The following is a 20,081-nucleotide window of genomic DNA, read 5'->3' on the forward strand; positions in this document are numbered from 1 at the left end:
TACTACCTCTGGTGATGGAAAATGGAAGATTTGTAAGGGATCTAGGGTTATTGCCAGAGGTTGCAAGAGTGATACTTTGTATCTACTTCATGTATCTAGTGTGCGTGACCGAGCAGCCAAGTGTTTCTTTGTGGCATGGCCGGTTGGGACATATGAGTCAGACAACAATGAAAGTGCTTTCTCATTTGGGTTACTTGCCTTGTCTTCGTTATGCTGATTTTGAGCATTGTGATCATTGTATTTATGGCAAACATGCACAGACGTCTCATAAAAAGTCTCTTTCGCTAAAATCTTCTTCTCTAGAGTTAGTACATTCAAATGTATGCCAGATGCTAGGATTATCTTTAGGGGGAAAGAAATATTTTGTCACCTTTGTCAACGATGCTACATGAAAGTTTGGGTTTATTCTATTCGTAGCAAGGATGAAGTGCTTGACAAGCTCAAAAAATTCTTGGCATTGGTTGAAAATCAGATTGATAAGACACTTAAGTGTCTTCGCTTTGACAATGGTGGGAAATATGTGTTCAAGGCCTTTCAGGCATTTTGTGACAGCAACGGGATAAAGAGGGAGCTCATTGCCCCTCATAATCCACCCCAAAATGGAGTTGTAGAGCGTATGAATTGGACCATACAAGATAAGGTCTGTACGATGTTGTCTTATACTGCATTACCCCATGGTTTTTGGGTAGAGGTTGTTATGACAGCCATACACTTGATTAATCGGTCACCAAATAGGTCTTTTGGGGGGGGGGGGGGGGGGGAGTTTCCCAAGAAGCGTGGTTGGGCAAGCCACCTTCATATGCTCACCTGAAAGTGTTTGGCTGCGAGGCTTTTTTGCACATTCGTAAAGAAAAACGCAGTAAACTTGAGTCAAAGTCCTGTAAATGTATTTTCCTAGGATATGGTGACGAGGGTGAAATGGGGTATAGATTGTGGGATCCCGAGAAAAGGAAAGTAGTACGCAGCAATGACATTACCTTCCGAGAAGATCGCATGCATTAACAGCCCGAAAAGATTGAGGAGGTCCGTAGGGTTGTATTCCGGGAAGAAATACCTTTTGGACAGCAAAATGTGCCCGTTGTACAGCAGCAAATACCTGCTGTAAATGAACTTGTAAATGTGAAAGTGATGCTGGAAATGATCAGCCAGCTATTGCCCATGATAATGAGCCACTACATGTGCAGGAACAGCTAGGACAGCAAGCTGTTAATGCTGATTTGCAGGCTGAAATACAAGGACAGCATGTTGTAGGAACAGCCAGCAAACAATGACCATTGGGTTAGGAGATCGTCTAGGGCTACTAGACAACCTGACAGATTTGTTCCTGGTGCAAACAATGTGGCTAATTATGTCATGTTGACTGACTGTGGTGAACTGTCTTGCTTCAAGGAAGCAATGGACAGATAGGACAGCAAGAAATGGTATAAAGCCATGTTGTCAGAGATGGAATCTCTTGAGAAAAATGACACTTGGGACTTGGTGCAATTGCCTAAAGCGTAGAAAATACTTCCATGCAAATGGGTTTACAAGATGAAGGTCACTTCTGGTTCCTCACCAAAGTACAAAACAAGATTGGTTGCAAAGGGATACAAGCAGGAGAGCAAGGAATTGACTTTGATGAGATTTTCTCTCTTGTAGTCAAGATGACTACATTGAGAACCATTTTAGGCTTGGTTGTAGTTGAGGATATGGAACTCATACAAATGAATGTAAAGACTGTATTTTTACATGGTGATCTGCATGAAGACATATATATGCAACAACTTGAAGGGTTTGTTGAAAAAGGGAAAGAAAAGATGGTATGTAAACTCAAAAGGAGTTTGTATGGGCTGAAACAAGCACCAAGAGAATGGTATCATAAGTTTGATATATTCATGCAGCCTCAAGGTTTTCATAGAAGTCAAGTGGATCACTATTTGCACACCAAGAAGGCAGCAGATGGCAGCCTAATTATCTTGGTTTTGTATGTTGATAACATGCTGATTGCTGGCAGGGATACTCATGCCTTGGACTCACTGAAGCAAAGTCTTCATGGCAGCTTTGAGATGAAGGATCTTGGTGATGTAAATCACATTCTCGGCATGCGAATACTCAGAGATAGGTCGACATGCTTACTCTCTCTATCTTAGCAGGAGTATATCTCCAAGGTTTTGCAATGTTTCAATAAGGGGGGGAAAACAATTGGAATTCCATTGCCTCCATATGTGAAACTTAGTGCAAAAGACAGCCCTACATTTGATGATGAGAAGTTGAAATGGCCAAGATACTATATGGTTTAGCTGTTGGCAGTTAAATGTATGCTATGGTTGCTACACATCCTGACATTGCCTTTGCAGTGGGAGTGGTTAGCAGATACATAGCAACCCCTGGTAAAAAGCATTGGGATGCAGGGAAAGGCATTATGAGATACCTCAAAGGCACAAAGGAGTTGTGCATCTGCTTTGGAAAGCAGAAGGCATCTGTTGTTGGCTTTACGGATGTAGACTATGTTGGTTATGCAGATTACAGAAAATCCACTTTTGGGTATGTGTTTACTTTCACAAGAGGAGCAGTCTCTTGGATCTCCAGGCTACAAAAGTGTGTTGCATTGTCTACTACAGAGGCAGAGTATGTGGCTGCCACTGAGGCATGCAAGGAGGCTTTATGGCTTTCATGTCTGGTGGGAGAGCTTGGCATCACAGAGTTACCTGTTCTCCATTGTGATAGTCAGAGTGCTATCATGCTAGCACGGAATCTTATACTTTATGCAAAGACAAAGCACATACAAGTTAAGTATCTCTTCATTAGAGATGTACTTGACAGCAAGAACATTGAGCTTGTCAAAGTGCATACAGATGATAATCTTGTAGACCTTTTCACAAAGGGTCTTTTAGCATAGCGGTTTGCTCCTTGCCAACAGATGATGGGAGTTGGATAGATATATGTATCATGCTAGCACGGAATCTTATACTTCATGCAAAGACAAAGCACATACAAGTGAAATACCTATTCATTAGAGATGTACTTGACAGCAAGAACATTGAGCTTGTCAAAGTGCATACAGATGATAATCCTGCAGACCTTCTCACAAAGAGTCTTTTAGCAGAGCGGTTTGCTCATTGCCGACAGATGATGGTAGTTGGATAGATATATGTATTTCAGCTTTGTACATACCTAGACTTAGCTGATTCTTTTCTCCTTTTAAGGCACATTGCCTTTAAGTGGGAGGTTGTTGGGAATAAAGGTCTCGTGCCTTTAAATGTGTTCGAGTGTGAACACACCCTTAGCACTTATACTTACACACATATATATCTATCTAAAAACCTAAAGGTACACACTCGTCATTGTACCTAAAAACGTGCACACTCTCTGCTCTGCTCTCTCACTCTCTCCGTCTCTCGCTTCGCGTAACGACTGATTATCTCGATCTTCGTGTCTAATCCGTCACTACATTAAGGATCTTAGTTTGCATTGAAGCAATCAAGGCGGAATAGAATGCACTATATCAGGACAGTCACTATGAAAGAAGAGTTATTGCCATGTCCTTCAAGGTAATCACCTTCCCTGCGTTCTAGACCTGGATTTGCAATCGCCGAAGCTTATTAACATGCTCCTGCATAGAAGAAGACTCGTTGAGACTCAAAGTTTGCATTTGGACATCCAGAGATACCCGCTTCATAACGGTCATCCAATTGTACATTTGATCCAACTCTAGCCATATCTCCCGAGGCACAGTCAAGTGCTCGATGTGACCAACAGCAGCTGGACTGCAAGAGAGAAAGAGGAAAGAGTGGATGTGGGCATTTAGTTTGTCCCAATGTGTCTATACCTTCATCAACTCGGCTTTCTCATCCGCTAGATGCAGTATTTCTCCCCATTGAGCTTCAGATTTGAAGGAAGAGCCGGTAACATGGGACCTTATGGTCCATAATAGCTTGACACTCCATGTTGAGCTCGGTAGATGTCAACAGAATAACTTGCACAAAAACAAGGGCAGTCCCGTTTGTCTTTGAACACAATGCATGCTAGGGCCTTCACTCGTCCCATGCAAGTTTCAATTGTTGGAGGTAATGAAAAACTCAAAATTTGCTCCAAAAGGCTGAAAACACAGCCTTTACTTCTTCACCAACAGCAAAAACCTGCAAAAAACAGCAACTTCGCTCCTTCCCCGTGCTTCACCAGTTCGCCTGAGCCTCTAAATGCTGAAAACACAAACTTTTGTTGTGAAGAAACCTTCAGTTTAGGTCTGCCCATGATCAATCAGCCCTTCTATGTTGCTCTGATACCATGTCAGAGTGCAACAAATGCAGAAGCGTATGGACAAGATTGAAAGACAATGAACAAAGAGAAGAGGGAGAGAGAAAAGAGACAGTAGAATGCAGAAATTTGCAGTCAATGAATGCTGAAATGAAGAAGGCCGATATTCAAACGGGCTGTCGAAGTATCTCCTTGAGCCAATCTCTCTCTCACCACCTGAAATACAAGTTACAACTGATTGTGGGCTGGCTGCATGCTCAGCCTAAATAGCTGAATCTGCGATCTTGCTTAGTTGTGCCACATGGCATTATCGCCCGCCCATAGATTGTTTAACCTGCTCGGGAAAGGATGCGCTCTTCTTGTAACTGTCGAAAATGGCCAAAACTGATGGGAAATGCGTAATTGTGCCCAAAAGAACTAACTGTACAATTGTAGCCTGACAATACTAGTCCAAGGGGGGTGACTAAATCTTTAACAGCCAATCTCTCAATGGATGTGGTAAATGTGACTCCTGGATAGATATATGAATCCACTATCTCCGCCTGTCTTGCTCTTAGAGTGAAGACTAATATCTTGTGTACTAGGGATGATGTGTGGAAGATCAAGATCTTGGTTTCCCCAGCTTAGTGGTCAATCCATGTTGTGTGTAGAAGTCGTGTAGGGCATGGAGATGTCATTGTAGGCCCTCCTGTGACTTAGAGACCAAGATAATATCATCAGCATAAAGTATAATAGAGACCAATGTACCTGCTATGTACACCTTGTCTCCTCCTTGTGTAATTTGCTCCTCTTATCTCATCAATGTAGAGCCCAAAGAATGTGGGGGAGAGAGGGTATCCTTGCTTCATCCCAATGGTGCTATGAATCACATTTGAAGTTTTCTTGGGCATTTCTCGGTTATAACCCCTCTCCATATGAGTGCCAAATCTATGGATCTCCTATGGGTGTAGGTTGGCATGGCTCGCGGAATTTGCGTTGTGCGGTGGCTGCATGCTTGCTCATGAATAGATGGTACATATCCCGCACTTGCACGTATGCTCGCCCCTTACGGCAAGTAAGGGTCCTCATCTATTTGTGGGCCTCCCTCTCTATGATTTGCCTTCTCTCTATGTCTAAAGTTGTCTATAGAGTTCTTTGGGCTCGTCATCATACCATTTGTTTTGGGGCATGACCGAATATGTCCCCTAGTGTGTATAGAGTGTGGAAAGCTTTGGAGGGTGGTTGAGTGTAGGATGGAAGGCAGTTGGGAGGTGAGTGTCACCAAGGAAGTAGTGTGCTCAAATTGGGTGAGACCATTGTAAACATGGTGAAGGGAAGGATAGTGAAGGATGTGATTAGCTCCATTGTCTCAATGGAGCCCAAGACGTAATCCATTGTACTAGAGCTAGTGGGCTGAAAATAGGTCATTGGTCCTATCTATATTGATAGTCAGAGTGCCATGGCAGTTGTTGCAAGGAATCCGGTTTTTCATACTTGCACTAAGCACATTGAGATGCATCATCATTATGTCAGAGAGGCTCCATGTAAGGGAGATTGACTTGGTTTATGTCCCTACATAGGACAACTTGGCAAATGTGTTTATAAAAGCTCTCTCTAGAGAGAAGTTTGAAGTCTTTCGCAAGGCTTTATGCTAAATACCATTTGGGGATTGATATGCCGATTCCTTGTATATGGTTCTGGTATGAATGCTCCCTTATCCACATGCACTTTTTACCTTCCAGTTGGCAAAGGGTGTTTTCTATGTGTGAATAGCCGTTAGTGGGCATGGTACTTTAGTACCTTAGGGATTGTAATTTCATATCATTCTCACGTAGTGGATGTGATATTCCAGCACTCTTCTCTCTTGCTATTCACTTAGTCATTGTGAGTGTGTGTGAGTACGTGCGTGTTGTTGAATCTCAACCAAACAAATGTTGGGAGGGGTGGTTTGGATGTTAAGGAAGTAAAATGCAACCAGCCCTCCTTCTCGGATTGGGTGGTTTAACCTGATTAAACACTTAATTACAACAATCTGCAAATGAATATAAATTGAAATACTCACTTTATCTTCATAAACTTGGACAATGGACACCCTGTTGGCCCCAAAACTGGTGCCCCTTTCGGTATTTCTTTAATTTCAATTGCTAATGGATAAATTACAAGCCGAGATTTCATGATCTCCCTGGCTGATTCAAAAGCCCCTTGCTGTTCCAATAATCAGCAAAGCATTCGGGCAAATTGCCCCTTGATTTTCACCCAGGACTTGCTCTAATGGAACCCCAATTGGTCAAATGCTGCTCCAAATTTACAATAGATGGGTTGGCATTTGAAATCCTCACAATTCCATGAATTTCTGGTGCTGATTTCAGTGTACAATGCCTTTGACTGATGGCACGGGTCCCAAGGTGGCTGCTAAAACCTAATTACTACTGTAATTTAGGGTTTACAGTAGTAAACTCTGTTGTCCACCAAATTTGACTGTACTCTACTACCAATGGTTGAGAATTACTAAGAATGCTTGAGCATAATAGATTGGAGGAGATGAGAGAATGCTGTAGAGAAAGAAAATCAGCTAAAATGTATCTTTTGATTCGTAGCTCTGATGACAAATCTGATGGCACCAACAGCTCCTAAAGGGGGGAAAACACCAGCTTGGTTGGCGAGCCCTCCTTTTCTACCGCCGCCTCTCTTGAGGCGGAAGAGAAAACCTGCTGCCCCCTGTCCTGTCGTGGCGCACGATCAGTCGTCGTTGCCTCTTAGAGCCAAATCTGATCACCTCCTCTCCCTCCACCAAGCTGAGAATGGCTGGCCTTCTCCCTAGTTGCATGGGAAAGTTTTGCCAAGTGGCAGTCTTCCTAATGCATTTTCAGCCATTAAATTAAATTTTCAAAATTAATTAATTCTGAAAATTAATTTCAGTCCTTTTGACCTTGCCCAAAATTAAACATGCCCATCTGTAATGAAATTGGCTAGGCCATTTGCAACTTGGAGTGGTTCCCAACCTCTGTTGACCTTAGACTAGCATTAATTAATTAATTAATGCTAGTCCCTAGTGTCACCACTGACACTTAATAGCCAAACAATTGTCCTAGGGTCCAACCTGGCACCAACTGACCACCAAAACTTAGTTGGCATAACTTAACACACCTTTTGTCTTTAACACCCACTGCATCCTCGGGGTCCTTGGCTCGTTCCCATGAAATAACTGCCATGTGCATCACATGTGCTAAACAACCTTGCACATTTGATTAATAACTTAATCAAATGTTACTAGCAAGATTAAAGCATCTCAAAATTTCACGTCCCCGTGACACATTAAGTTTCATATATAGAGGCAATGGTACACTAATGGCTTTCCCCCCCTCCATATTGAAATGCTGCAAAACCTTAGTGACATACTCTTACTGTGATAGATAAAGAAGACCCTTCGATCTGTCTTTGAGTATATGCATGCCAAGAATGTGATTGGTCTCACCAAGATCCTTCATATCAAAGCTATTGTGTAAACTCTGCTTCAAGAAGTCCAAGGCATGAACATCCTTGCTTGCAATCAGCATATCATCCATATACAAGACCAAGAGAATAAGGTTGCCATTTGTTACCTTCTTGGTATATAAGCAGTGATCAACTTGAGAACGATGAAATCCTTGAGATTGCATAAATGTATCAAATTTATGATACCATTCTTGTGGTGCTTGCTTCAGCCTATACAAACTCTTGTTGAGTTTACATACCATGTGCTCTTTTCCCTTCGCAGCAAAACCCTTAGGCTGCTGCATATAGATCTCCTCATGCAGATCACCATGTAAGAAAGCGGTTTTTACATCCATCTATATAAGTTCCATGTCTTCAGATGCAACCAAGCCCAAGATGGTCCGCAAAGTAGTCATTTTGACTATAGGAGAAAAGATTTAATCAAAATCAATTCCATGTTCTTGCTTATATCCTTTAACAACTAGGCATGCCTTGTATTTTGACAGAGAACCAGAATTGACTTTCATTTTGTAAACCCACTTGCATGGTAGCACTTTTTATCCTTTTGGCAAATGCAACAAATCCCAAGTGCCATTTTTCATGAGAGATTCCATCTCTGATAGCATTGCTTTATGCCATTTCTTACTATCTTTTCTGTCCATTGCGCCCTGGAAGCATGACGGCTCACCACAATCTGTCAACATGACCTAATCAACCACATAGTTAACACCAGGAATGAACCTATTTGGCTGTCTTTGTACTCTAGTCGACCTACGGACCCAATGGTCAAGATTTACTGGCCGTTTAGCTTGCAAATCTACATCAACAACTTGCTGTTCTGTAAGTTCAGCATGCTCTATAGCTGGTTTTGGTTGTTCCAAAGGCATATGTTCTTGCTGAATTTGTGGTACATCATTGGCAAGATCTTGCTGATAATTTTCAGTATCATTCCTTGCATTTTTAAGAACATTTATAGCTAGTATTTGCTGCTGCCTAACATGCATTCTTTGCTGTCCTATTGGTACATCCTCTTGGAATACAACCCTTCTGACCTCCTCTGTCTTTTCGGGCTGTTTGTGCATGCAATTTTCTTAGAAGATAACATCATTGGTTGCGCATTACTTTTCTTTTCTTGGGATTCCATAATCAATACTCTATCTCACTCTCATCACCATAACCTAGGAAAATACATTTATAGGACTTTGGTTCAAGTTTAATGTGTTCTTCCTTGCGAGTATGCACAAATGCCTTGTAGCCAAACACTCTCAAGTAAGCATACGAAGGTGGCTTGCCCGACCACGCTTCTTGAGGGACTCCCCTCCCAAAGACGTGTTTGGTGATTGATTAATCAAGTGTACGACTGTCATAATAGCCTCTGTCCAAAATCCATGAGGTAAAGCAGCATATGACAGCATTGTACGGACCTTGTCTTGAATGGTTATGTTCATACGCTCTACAACACCATTTTGGGGGGGACTATGAGGAGTAGTGAGTTCCCTTTTAATCCCTTTGTTGTTACAAAAGTCTTGAAAGGCTTTGGACACATATTCCCCACCATTGTTAGAGCGAAGGCACTTTAATGTCTTGTTGGTCTGATTTTCAGGAAGTGCCAATAAATTTTTAAATTTATCCAAGGCCTCGTCTTTGTGACGAATTGGATGAACCCATACTTTGCGTGTGGCATCATCACAAAGGTAATGAAGTACTTCTTCCCCTTAGAGATAATCCTAGCATTTGACATACATCTGAGTGTACCAACTCTAAGGGTGAAAACTTTAGAGAAAGAGATTTTTTATGTGACGTTTGAGCATGTTTGCCATAAATACAATGATCACATTGTTCAAAATCAGCGTACCTAGTTTGATTCATGTGTCCCAATTGGCTATGCCACAAAGAAACACTTGGCTGCTCGGTTATGGCAACTACATGGTCACGTACACTAGATACATGCAAAGGATACAAAGTATCACTTTTGGAGCCCTTGGCAACAATGCGAGAGCCCTTACAAATTTTCCATTTGCTATCCCCAAAGGTGTTGTGATAGGCTTCATTATCTAGTTGCCATGTGCTTATTAAGCTCTTCTTAAGCTGAGGTACATGTCTCACATAATGCAAAACAAACACGGAGCCATGCTGAAATTAGAGTTTCACATTGCCAATGCCTGCAATTTTACATGCATAGTTATCCCCCAAGTGGACAACACCATGTACACCACCATTGTAGTTAGAAAACCACTCATGATGTGGTGTGACATGAAAAGATGCACCTGAATCAAGTATCCAAGTGTGCATATCATCCTCAGAATCTGCAATCAATACATGTGCACTCAAAGAAGAAGCAAGAAGTACATCACCATCATTGTCATTCTCATGAGTGACTAAATTAACCTCTTCTATTTTCAAATTTCTCTTCTTTGTAGGCTAGCTGTCCTTTTTCTCAGGCTTGTTATCTTTAGTATTTTTGTTTTTGCCTTTCTTTCTTGAGTTGAAAACAGTCCCGTTTGTAGTGCCCTTTTTTGCTGCAATGATGGCACTCCACATTTTTGCCACAAGACTTGCTACGTGCTCTATTTTCAGAACTGCCCTTTTGCTGAATCTGCCCCTAGTGTGCAATGCATCAGAAGACTTGTTTGCTGAGTTATTTTGCCTATTGAGTTCTTCCATCAGTAAAGAACTCTCCACATCAGAGTATAACAATTGAGCATTTGAGTTACTCAAAGCTGTCTTGAAAGTATCCCAACTTTTAGGCAAAGTTCATAGCAAGAAAGTAGTTCACAATTGAGCATTTGAGTTACTCAAAGCTGTCCTAAAAGTATCCCAACTTTTAGGCAAAGTGCATAGCAAGAAAGTAGCCTTGAATTCATCATCAATGTGGAAATCCAAAGCAATCAACTATAAACATGGCTGTACCTTCTTTCATGCAAAAGTCCATTAATTTTTTCAGCCAATAAACCTTGTTGGCTGCACTTTTCTCAGCATACAATTCTTCAAGCCTGTGCCACATTGCATATGCTGAATTCAGCTTCTCAATGTTAAAGAGCAAGTTGTCTGACACTAAGAGCTCAATGGTAGAGCGGGCAAGCTCATACAAGTCATCCCACTCGTCTTGTTTCATGTATGTTGGCTTTATATTCCCTTTGTTTTGATGGGCTTCACATGTTTCTTCTGCGCCAAGACATTGTAGCACTATTTTTTCCATATTGCAAAATTATGTGCACCTTCAAGCTTTTTGATGTGCAAAAGATTGTTGCTGTCACTGTTTCCAGCCATAATTTGCAGTACCAAATTAACTAAGCAGTCACCAAAGGCAAGTCCAAATGTTACACAAGTAGCCAGGTACGCTGCAAGTACCAACCAGCAATGAAAATCCCAAGATTGCAGAGATTTCAGATCTGCAAATAGATTTTCAGAATTAAAAAAAGTGTCTGGTGCTGCACTCCTCAAGCAATTACTGACACATTTAGAGACCAAGGCACCAATTGCATATGAAATCCCCAAAATTTCATTGCAATTTCTACTCCAAAAGCATTAATGGGCACAAATTTGACAATTTCGATCAAAAGGCCCAAATTTTTAAAGGGCAATCTTTCCAGATTGCATCAATACATGTACCCAAGTGCATATACAAGACATTTGATGCACAAATTGAAGGGATTTTGCAAAAGCCCCAATTTTCTTGGGTTCGGAGTGTACGAATTTGAGTGAAATCGAAGAAATTCCACTAAAATGTGAAAAGCCCCAAAATTTCTCGGTCAAATGTGCACCAAATGTGCAATTTCTGAATCGGATTGTCTCATCTTGCACTGAAGTCCCCAAATCGGAGAAAAGCCCTAATTTTCTTGGGCAAAATTACACATTGTGCTTGTGTGTGCGAATGCTTGGCAAAGGGAAGACAAAAGAATGGCTGAAAATGAAGATTAAAAAAAAACAGGACAAGCCTTTCTTGGTGGTGACAAGGGGCCCATCGAATCTACTGCCTAGTGTCACTCGGTTTGTCCTGCTGCTTGCCGACAGGCCTGTGACCTGTCGCCCATCGATGTGGAGCGCGTGGAGCTTGTTGCTTGCAACATTGAGTCGGTTGCCTGCCTGTTGCATGTCGAGCCTACCGTCCGCTTGAGTTGCCTCTGACCGCCGCAGGTCTGTAACAATGTGGAGCTTGCGAGCTTGTCGTCCGTCTTTTCACGCTAGTCTGTCGCATGTTGAGCGTGTTGTCCTTCTTCTCACACCAGTCATCTGCCCTGATACTAGTTTGATGGTACCTCTAAGCTAGCCAACTGCCACTAATCGGATGTAATGCTCATGTTGAGCCTTTGCAAGACTCTTAGTGAGAACATCTATAGGGTAATCTTGGGTTTTGACCTTAGTCAATGTGACAAGACCATTATCCTGTTGGGAATAAAGGCTCACTGTGCCTTTTACAGTGTTTGGGTGTGAACACACCCTTACACTCTTGTACTTTATATATTATCTACACCTAAAAAGTTGTACATTCGTCACTGTACCGAATACCCATTGTGTCGTGCTTACACTCTTGTGACTTACTCTTTTCTGCTTCTTCTTGCATTCAATCTGAGTAAGTCACAAGAGTGTAAGCAGAAAAGAGTAAGTCCCTTTAGGCGTAAGTCACAATGGGTATTAGGCGTAAGTCACAGAGCTATTAGCGGAATGGGACCAAGAGCATTGTGCTCTGATACCAATTGTTGGCATAGTTGGAATTGAAATAATGTATAATTATTGATAGGCAAAGAGATTAAGAAATAAACATAACAAGATTAAGCATAATACTCCTGATCTAACGAGAGTGGGGAGCAGGATGAGCTACATCTTGACAAGCTTATAGATGAAACATACATGGTGCTCCCTGTATAGGAATTAGACTTCCTTTACAAGGTGTGTGCATGTGTTGCCACCACACATGCCACATCACAGAGACTTGTTTCGTTTCTAATAGAAGGGCATCATGCCGCACAATTGCCTAGATGTTTTGCCCTTCATGTGTTTCAAGTATGAGCTTTGTAAAAGCTGATCCCATGCATGGATTCTGTTTATTGCTATTTTAAAGTGTTGGGTTTTCTTAAATTATTGGGAAAAAGAGCAGAAATGGTACCTCGGGTGTGTGTCTAATACATTGAAATGTGTTCTAGCTTCTATTCATGCACTAAGAACATTTCCTGAAGCAAAAAGGCAGCGGAGGAGCAAATTGCCAACCCTGTAACAGTGTTATCTTGAATTGTGCTCTGTAAGTACACAGAGAACTAACTTTAGGCGCTAGGAGAGCATGAAAATGTGTCAACAGCTCAAAGAATGGTAACACCTCTATACAACAATAAAAAACTGGGTAATCTTTGTGAATAAATTTGACTGATGACATAGATTTCTTGGGCTTGTAGTCATTAGTGTATGTCCCCCTGATCTAGCAGTGATGCCTGTATGTTTAGTTACTCATTCTCTAAGCAAAAGGTTGCTACTTTCCCTTGAACAAAGTGGTGCAACAGAAAGGATTAGGAGTGCTTTAAAACTAGAGCTGAGAAGTGGAAGTTTGCTGTTTTTAACTTATCACAAGGATGTCAGATGATCCCAGCAAAAGAGAACATCATTGATTAGGTTGTGACAACAAGAGACTCTGTATTTGTTTGCACATAGTTATGGTGTAGGAGATTAGTTAGCACTCTTTTCCACTGAAGGGGAAGTATACTTATCTTTTATTTTTTCAATCATGAAGGCATGTTCCTGACACACAAATGCTGAAATTGGACTTTTTGGCCAGATATGCTGTATTTGAACAAACAACGTGTGACTGCTGTAGAGGAGCTTGAAAAAACTGAAAGAGAGAAAGAGCTATTAATTGCAAGAATACATCTATTAGAAGCAGAAGCAGATGCAAATGAAGCAGAACGTGAGGTGTTGCAACGCCAGTTGGAAGTGCTCAGGGGAAAGACAGGTGGGGTTAGCTGTTCTTGCAGGAGCGCACTCTGCTTAAATGGAAATGTTCTTTGAATCTTATGAAGTTCGCCAAGTTTAAAAGATGTTGCAGTTTTGCAGTCTAACTAGTGGGTAAAAATGTTCATTTGCAGGACTTTGTTTTCCTAAGAAAGGTGTGTCATTGCCGTTCAAGGTTCTGCATGTTGCTAGAATGTCTCATTAGAAATAGACTTAACTAGATCATATAGTCTTAATCAATCCTCAGCTCAAAATTTCTAGTTAATTATCCTTTCTGGGTTCTTGAAATTGCTAGAAGGATATGAACACATGAACAATATGACTGCCTATGATTTCTTGCGAACTTTGTAGACATATAAACTGCTCTTTTTTGCTTCAACAAGTAAGGATGTTTGTCTTTCTAAGTGAGTGCCAGCAAAGTTACCAAGATAGGCGAGATTGCAGGGTTGCCTCTTAGCACATGGGAGAGATGCATTTCTTGATAAAATGTTTTGGTAAAATAATTATGGCTGATTATGTCTCTCAAATTAAAATGAAGTATGTGGGCTAAGTGTCATTGCTGTAACAGAAGTGTCTTCATCACGTAGGTACAAAGCCCGTCAAGAGTGGTCTAGATGTGAGGGGAGAGGCCACGAAGGGTTCATATAACACCTGTGAATTTACCATCTGTTAGTGTGAAAAACAAACTATGGTGATGCTAAAGGTGAAGTTTTAAGTATTGTCTGAGCTCTTGTTGGTGCTGAGAGTCTCTTTGCAGTTGCCCTCAACAATAAAGGGAGTAAATAATGGAAGACTAGGGCTGTGCCAACTGGTGTACATAGATGGACTTTTCTGCTAAAGACCAGTCAGCAGCAGGCCTCTCAAATATGCCACCCTGGCAAGGCTTCCAATGAACATTGAGAATTCCAATTGCAATGCTGGGCTTTAGCACTTGCTTCTCCTGGTGATATACATGAGGCTAGGCTCTGTCCAGCATAGAATCTTGCAAGTCCCTCTCCATACCAGTTGGGTTGCCTCGCATGACCAAAGATAGTGCTTCAGGCTCTCTAGGCACTCTCGTGTACAGTGCTGGCAGATCTCATCCTGCTGCATTCGAGCCAGCCAATTACCCACTGGGAGACCCCCATTGGCTACTGACCCAATTAGAATGAGACCTTCTTCAGATCACCTCAGTGCAGCAGTGCATGGTTGAGGGAAGCTGTTTGGGAACTGTAGGAAGTAGTAGAAGCACATAATGAAGATAATGATGATTAAGGTGATGGAGGGCTTAATACTGAATGTAGGAATATGATATAAAAGTGACGTGCACACTACGTCCTATTTATATAAAAAACAAAAAGGCCTTTTTGGGACTCTTTAACAAACCAAAAAATATGATTATTTAGAAGGCAAATCTAGGTAGCTCAACACCCCCCTCTTAGGCTTAAAAAGGGTGATCAAAGAGAGTGAAGAGAAGACTCTAATCTTGATCCAAAAGGTTTGACCCCAAAAGAGACCAAGGGGATTGGGCCAAGGGTGTCACTCTCGATTACCCATATGACATGGACCTATCAGGATCATAGAGGTGATGGATATCTTTTTTTGAGTTGCCCAACAGTTCACCTTAGTGAAAACAAGACATCAGACCAAAGGTGTTACTATGATTGCCAATGGGCCAGCAACGATCACAACAATAATGAACACTCCTATAGGACTTAGTTCGTTGTCTTCTTTTTTTAAATGGAGTTTTCTTTTGTTTTGACCTAGTTCAACATTCATACTTGATCATTGTTTGCCACCTGTGCACACTGTACCTACTCTCTACTGGCAAGTGAGGGCACCGCCTTAAACCCAGTGTGGCTATGGGTATTCATATGATGACCATGCCCTATGACTAATCAGCCCAAGCACATAGTTGGATCCACTCATACCTCACCAATGCATGTTGGGCACTTTGGTTAAAATACCCACATGTACTATAGTCCCCATCGCTGCCTCTCTATCAATCACTCGGCATTCACACTCCGGTTGCTACAGCCAAGATGCGTTTAGTGACAAGCCTTGTTTAAGGGTCGAATTTCTTCACAAAAGAAGAAGCGGGACGAAGGCCAGAAAAAAAAGAAAGAGGATTTAGAGAGGGCAAAGAGGGAATCCCTCAAGGAGGCCAAAGAGAGGGAGAAGAAGAAAAAACAGGAATCAGATAGATCAAAAGAAGAGTCTAGGAAAACAGAGAAAGAGAGGGAGAGAAGAGCTGCTGAAGAAGAGGAGGAGCTAAGAAGGAAGGAGGAGGAAGACTTGGCCGAAGCTACATGCCGGTCAATCCAACAGCAAAGCAAGGCAGATGACCTAGGGGCTATAAACCCGCCCAGAGAAGAGGGGTCCGATTCCAGCACGTAGGTGCCAAAAATCGTGCCGCCGACTGTCACTGAGGGCAAAGGCAAGGCTCCCATCCAACCTATTCCAACCCTCCTGGTGCCTCCCACCGAAGTCCCACCGAAGCAACAACCCTCACCCTGAGCATCCCCACTAGCGCAGATGTCTCAAACTTTATGGAAGACTTGCAATGCTAGAGAAAATGCCCTTTTAATGCTAAGAGTTTGCTGCTTTTGGAAATTCCAGCCTTCTCCTCAGCTCCTTGAGATCATCCTACTCCAATGTTGGTGCTTGGATTGCACTTGCGTTCTATACATGGAGGATGACGGTTGTTGGATAATCTTTGCTTCTTAAGCTTTCTTGTCTGAGTTAAATGTTTGTTTGTCATGTTCATACACACTCAATGTTTTCTCTGCAAACCCTAGTGTATCTCTGTGTAGTATCAAAGTCGATGCTCTTTTGAAGCATATCTTGCATGGCAATCATGAAAAACTCCAATTTACCTGAAGTTTTGTGGATGTAGCTTGTGTGTGTATTGTGTGCAAGTTGTTGAGCTAAAAATGCATTACATACTGATTAGATATTTAAAACAGCCCCAAAACATGTAAATGACAAAAAGTGACATTAGGGAGTGGTCCTAGAGAGTTTGTGTTCTACATGCAAAACCCTAATTTGGGAGGATTCTGCATCTATAAATAGATAGGCTGCTTGCCATTCAAACCTATCCTTTTGTGTAGGTTTCTCACTTCTATGTGCAAATATCAGCCATCAGTCTTCACTCAGTGGCTGTCCAGCCTTCATGACTGCTGCCACATCATCATCAATCTGTCCACCGCTGCCTGGCAAACTGCTCTTGCTGCTGGCGATTGCATCAAATGCCCCAAACAGCTTGGGATTGCAGCTCCAGCTGGCTGTCCTGCTGATTTGCTCCTATCTGGACATGGGATTGCTGCCGTTTTTGACAATGCAGGTCTGTACTGCATTTGATACACCTCCTCTAAGCTGTTGCCCTGCTGTTTACAGCTTTTGGGTGTAGTTTTCAGCTTTCAATCAGTGTTACGGTGCTGCATGTCAGCACTTGGGATTTGTCCAGTGGACATCTACTGTCACTACTTTGCCCTCGAGCATTATGTGCACTCTTACATTCATTTACTACATTCACGTGAGAGTTCTCTTCTCTCTTTGTTTGTATTTGTGTTTTTGCGTTTTGAGTTTTGTGTTTAGGGTATGTGTCTATTGCGTTACTATTTGAGTTATTGTGGTTTAGTTGCATTCATACATTTTGTGTTTTCTCAATGCAAACCTTGGCATATCTTCACATGGTATTAGAGCTGGTGTTGTTTTAAAGAGTATCCTGTGGTATTGTGGAGGCTTGGTTTTGTGCGGGATACATAGATGACATGTAACCATTTCACAATGTCTTAGACTCCTTCTTGGGATCCCACGATGTCTTTTTAGGCTTCTCTATCACTAGAGGCCCTGAAGAGGCTCTTTGTAGTCAATGAGGAAGATGGCGCTTCACCTTTATCTTCACTTTCTTCTCCTTTTTCAAGGTTTATGAGAAGACAAGAGTTTGTTGCCATGGCCAAGAATGCCTTTACAGATAAGACTCGTTTTAATGGGTTGAATTTCGCCACTCGATGGAACTTCACGCAACAATTGCTTGAATCTAGGGGTCTTTGGGACCTAGTTGTTGGTCTAGAGCTTATGCCAGATCCTCAATTGGCTCACTCAGGTCACATCCATCAATGGAGAGCCCGCAATGCCACATCCAATGTTGAGTTAATGTAGGGGTTGCTTCTTGACTTCCACTGTTAGTTACAACATTTTTCCCTCGTTTTTGAGTGTTGGAGTCATCTCATTGACTGCTATGCGGTGTGAGATCGCACCTTGTATCAATCTCAACTTTAAGCTTCAGGAGTTTTTCATTAAGAAAGGGAATGATTTGAAAGTTGAGTTGGCTAAATATAAGTGATTACTCACCGAGTTTTGCACTACTAGCTCATCGAAGTTAGATGACGATTAGGTTACATTCTTTTTGAATAAGCTTTCAAAAAAGTATTTCCACTTTATCCAACACATCGTCTCGTTGTCCTGCTTGTCGATCTTCTATGAGTTTGAATGTTAGTTCTTGTGTTATGTGAGGTTGTATGATCAAGTCCATCGCAAGTCCTCTCCACATTCTTCTGTGAGGTTGTATGATCAAGTCCACCGTAAGTCCTCTCCATATTCTTATTCAAAGAGGGGTTTGGTTGCCTCTTCTTTGTAAGGGAAAATTAGAGGTGGCAAGAACTCTCAAGTTTCAAAGGCAACTCAAAACAAAGGTGACACCCTTCCTCAGACGGAACTAAAGAAACTAAACTCATTTGGCAACAACTTCCCAAAAAGAATAGGTTTTGCACACATTGCTAGAGCTTGAGCCATGTGGACGAGAAGTGTTGTACCAAGGCCTAGGTTCTTCCACACCTAAGACACCCCAATAGACCATTGCGATTGTCTCCACTCTTACTGGAGAATCCAGTGGGGGCTATGCTTCTTGTTGTTGCCCCATCCGCTCTTTTTGGCACAATTTCCATTGGACATGTGGCACACTGATAGCCTGAGCAACCTATATCTTTTAGTATCCTTGGAGAATTAGTCGATTGGTTTGTTGGTTGCTCACCCATTGCACTATTTGTATCGAATCTGGGGTCTCCTTTTGCACCCTATCCTAGGCATCCTTTCCCACCTTGCTCTGTGTTTCATTGGCAAAGACCTGCTAATGGAAAAATGCGATGGTGGACACATCCTTAGTTTTTCCTTCTTTAGTCTACTGTTGTATTCACTCATATACACAATGCACATCTTTCATTTAGCTTCACTTTTTTGTTTTGTTTTGCTTTGGAGCACCTCACTACTAACCTCTGTTTTGCAGATTCTAATCTCTCTTGCAGGGTTTTGTATGTCAATGAAGTGCTAACATGCAGGTTTGTTTCTGTTCTTCCTGGGCCAGAGACATGGAATGTGCACCATTCTTTCGTGGTTTCATCTTTTTACGAGATTTGATATTCTATCAACATGGAGGCTTCCCGTGTCAAGCAAGATCATATAGTATCTCTCTTGATGCTATCATGGCAGTGACTTCTACCTTGTTCGCTTTCCCTCCTCCCCCTTCTTCTCTCTCTCTCCCCATACACCCAATCACCAATGGCACCTTTCACTTGTATTGTGCCTACTTCAAGGGAGCGAAGGAGAAATTCAACACAAGTATTACTCTAAGATCCAAACCTCCATGATGAAAGCCATTACCGCCGTCGGTCCATGCGAGGGATGGTACAATGCCACATACCATGATATGCATACAAGCAAACTTGATGTGGAGAGAGAGAGGATTGATAAGTCACTTGAGCCCATGTGTGCCAATTGGGCGAAGTACAAATACTTTATCCTATTCGATGGATGGAGCGACCGTTAAAAAAGAGGGACTATCAACATCCTTGTCTCTTGTCTGCTAGATATATAACTCCTATGAGCAGTGGATGCCAACACAAGGGGAAGGAGAACCACGAGCTTCTTTATGTATCGGCAAATATGGCAAGCCATCATTGAGGTAATTGATTTGTTTACTTGCAAGCTTCATTATGTGTGATCTTCAAGGTTGATCTGCAAAACCTTGTGCAAGTTGTCACACACAATGCCTCTTATTGTGTCTCTATAGGATGGAAACTTGAGGGGAAGTTTTCGTCCATAGTATGAACATCATGTGCCACACACTGCCTAGATCTTCTTATGGAAGATATAGGTAAGTTGGAGTGGATGAAGAGGATTGTGGATGGTACTTATACAATCGGTGGTTTCGTCAGCCAAGGTCCAAGTTCTTGCGGTTTATCAATCTTACTCGGACTTAGAGTTGAAGACGGCTTCGAAGACATACTTTGCAACCATGTGGCTTCTTAAGCATCTCTACGATGTGTGAGAGAGGACGATAGGATCGAAGCTCAGCACAGAAAATAGTAGACAATGTGAGAGTGAAGCACGACACCCGATGCAATAGACTCAGAGAGTGTAAACTGAAAGTACAAGGTACAACCCTTAAACCTTAGGGTTGTAGGGGGTGTTCA

At 42.0% G+C, this 20,081-nt stretch overlaps 1 protein-coding gene across 2 annotated transcripts in view; it reads left to right on the top strand.

The window, feature by feature from the left end:
* Positions 1–20,081, top strand: part of LOC148040034 (UDP-Glycosyltransferase superfamily protein) — a 77,190-nt gene that overhangs the window by 15,817 nt on the left and 41,292 nt on the right. For both annotated transcript variants that reach the window (XM_087696179.1, XM_087696170.1), the window contains exon 5: positions 13,457–13,630. In XM_087696179.1, coding sequence (XP_087552305.1) covers positions 13,457–13,630 — 174 coding nt within the window. The remainder of the gene's footprint in view (positions 1–13,456; positions 13,631–20,081) is intronic.

Source organism: Lygodium microphyllum, chromosome 2 (assembly GCF_053477565.2).
Source record: "Lygodium microphyllum isolate KBCC chromosome 2, Lygodium_microphyllum_v1.1.10, whole genome shotgun sequence".
In the NCBI taxonomy this organism is placed as follows: domain Eukaryota; kingdom Viridiplantae; phylum Streptophyta; class Polypodiopsida; order Schizaeales; family Lygodiaceae; genus Lygodium; species Lygodium microphyllum.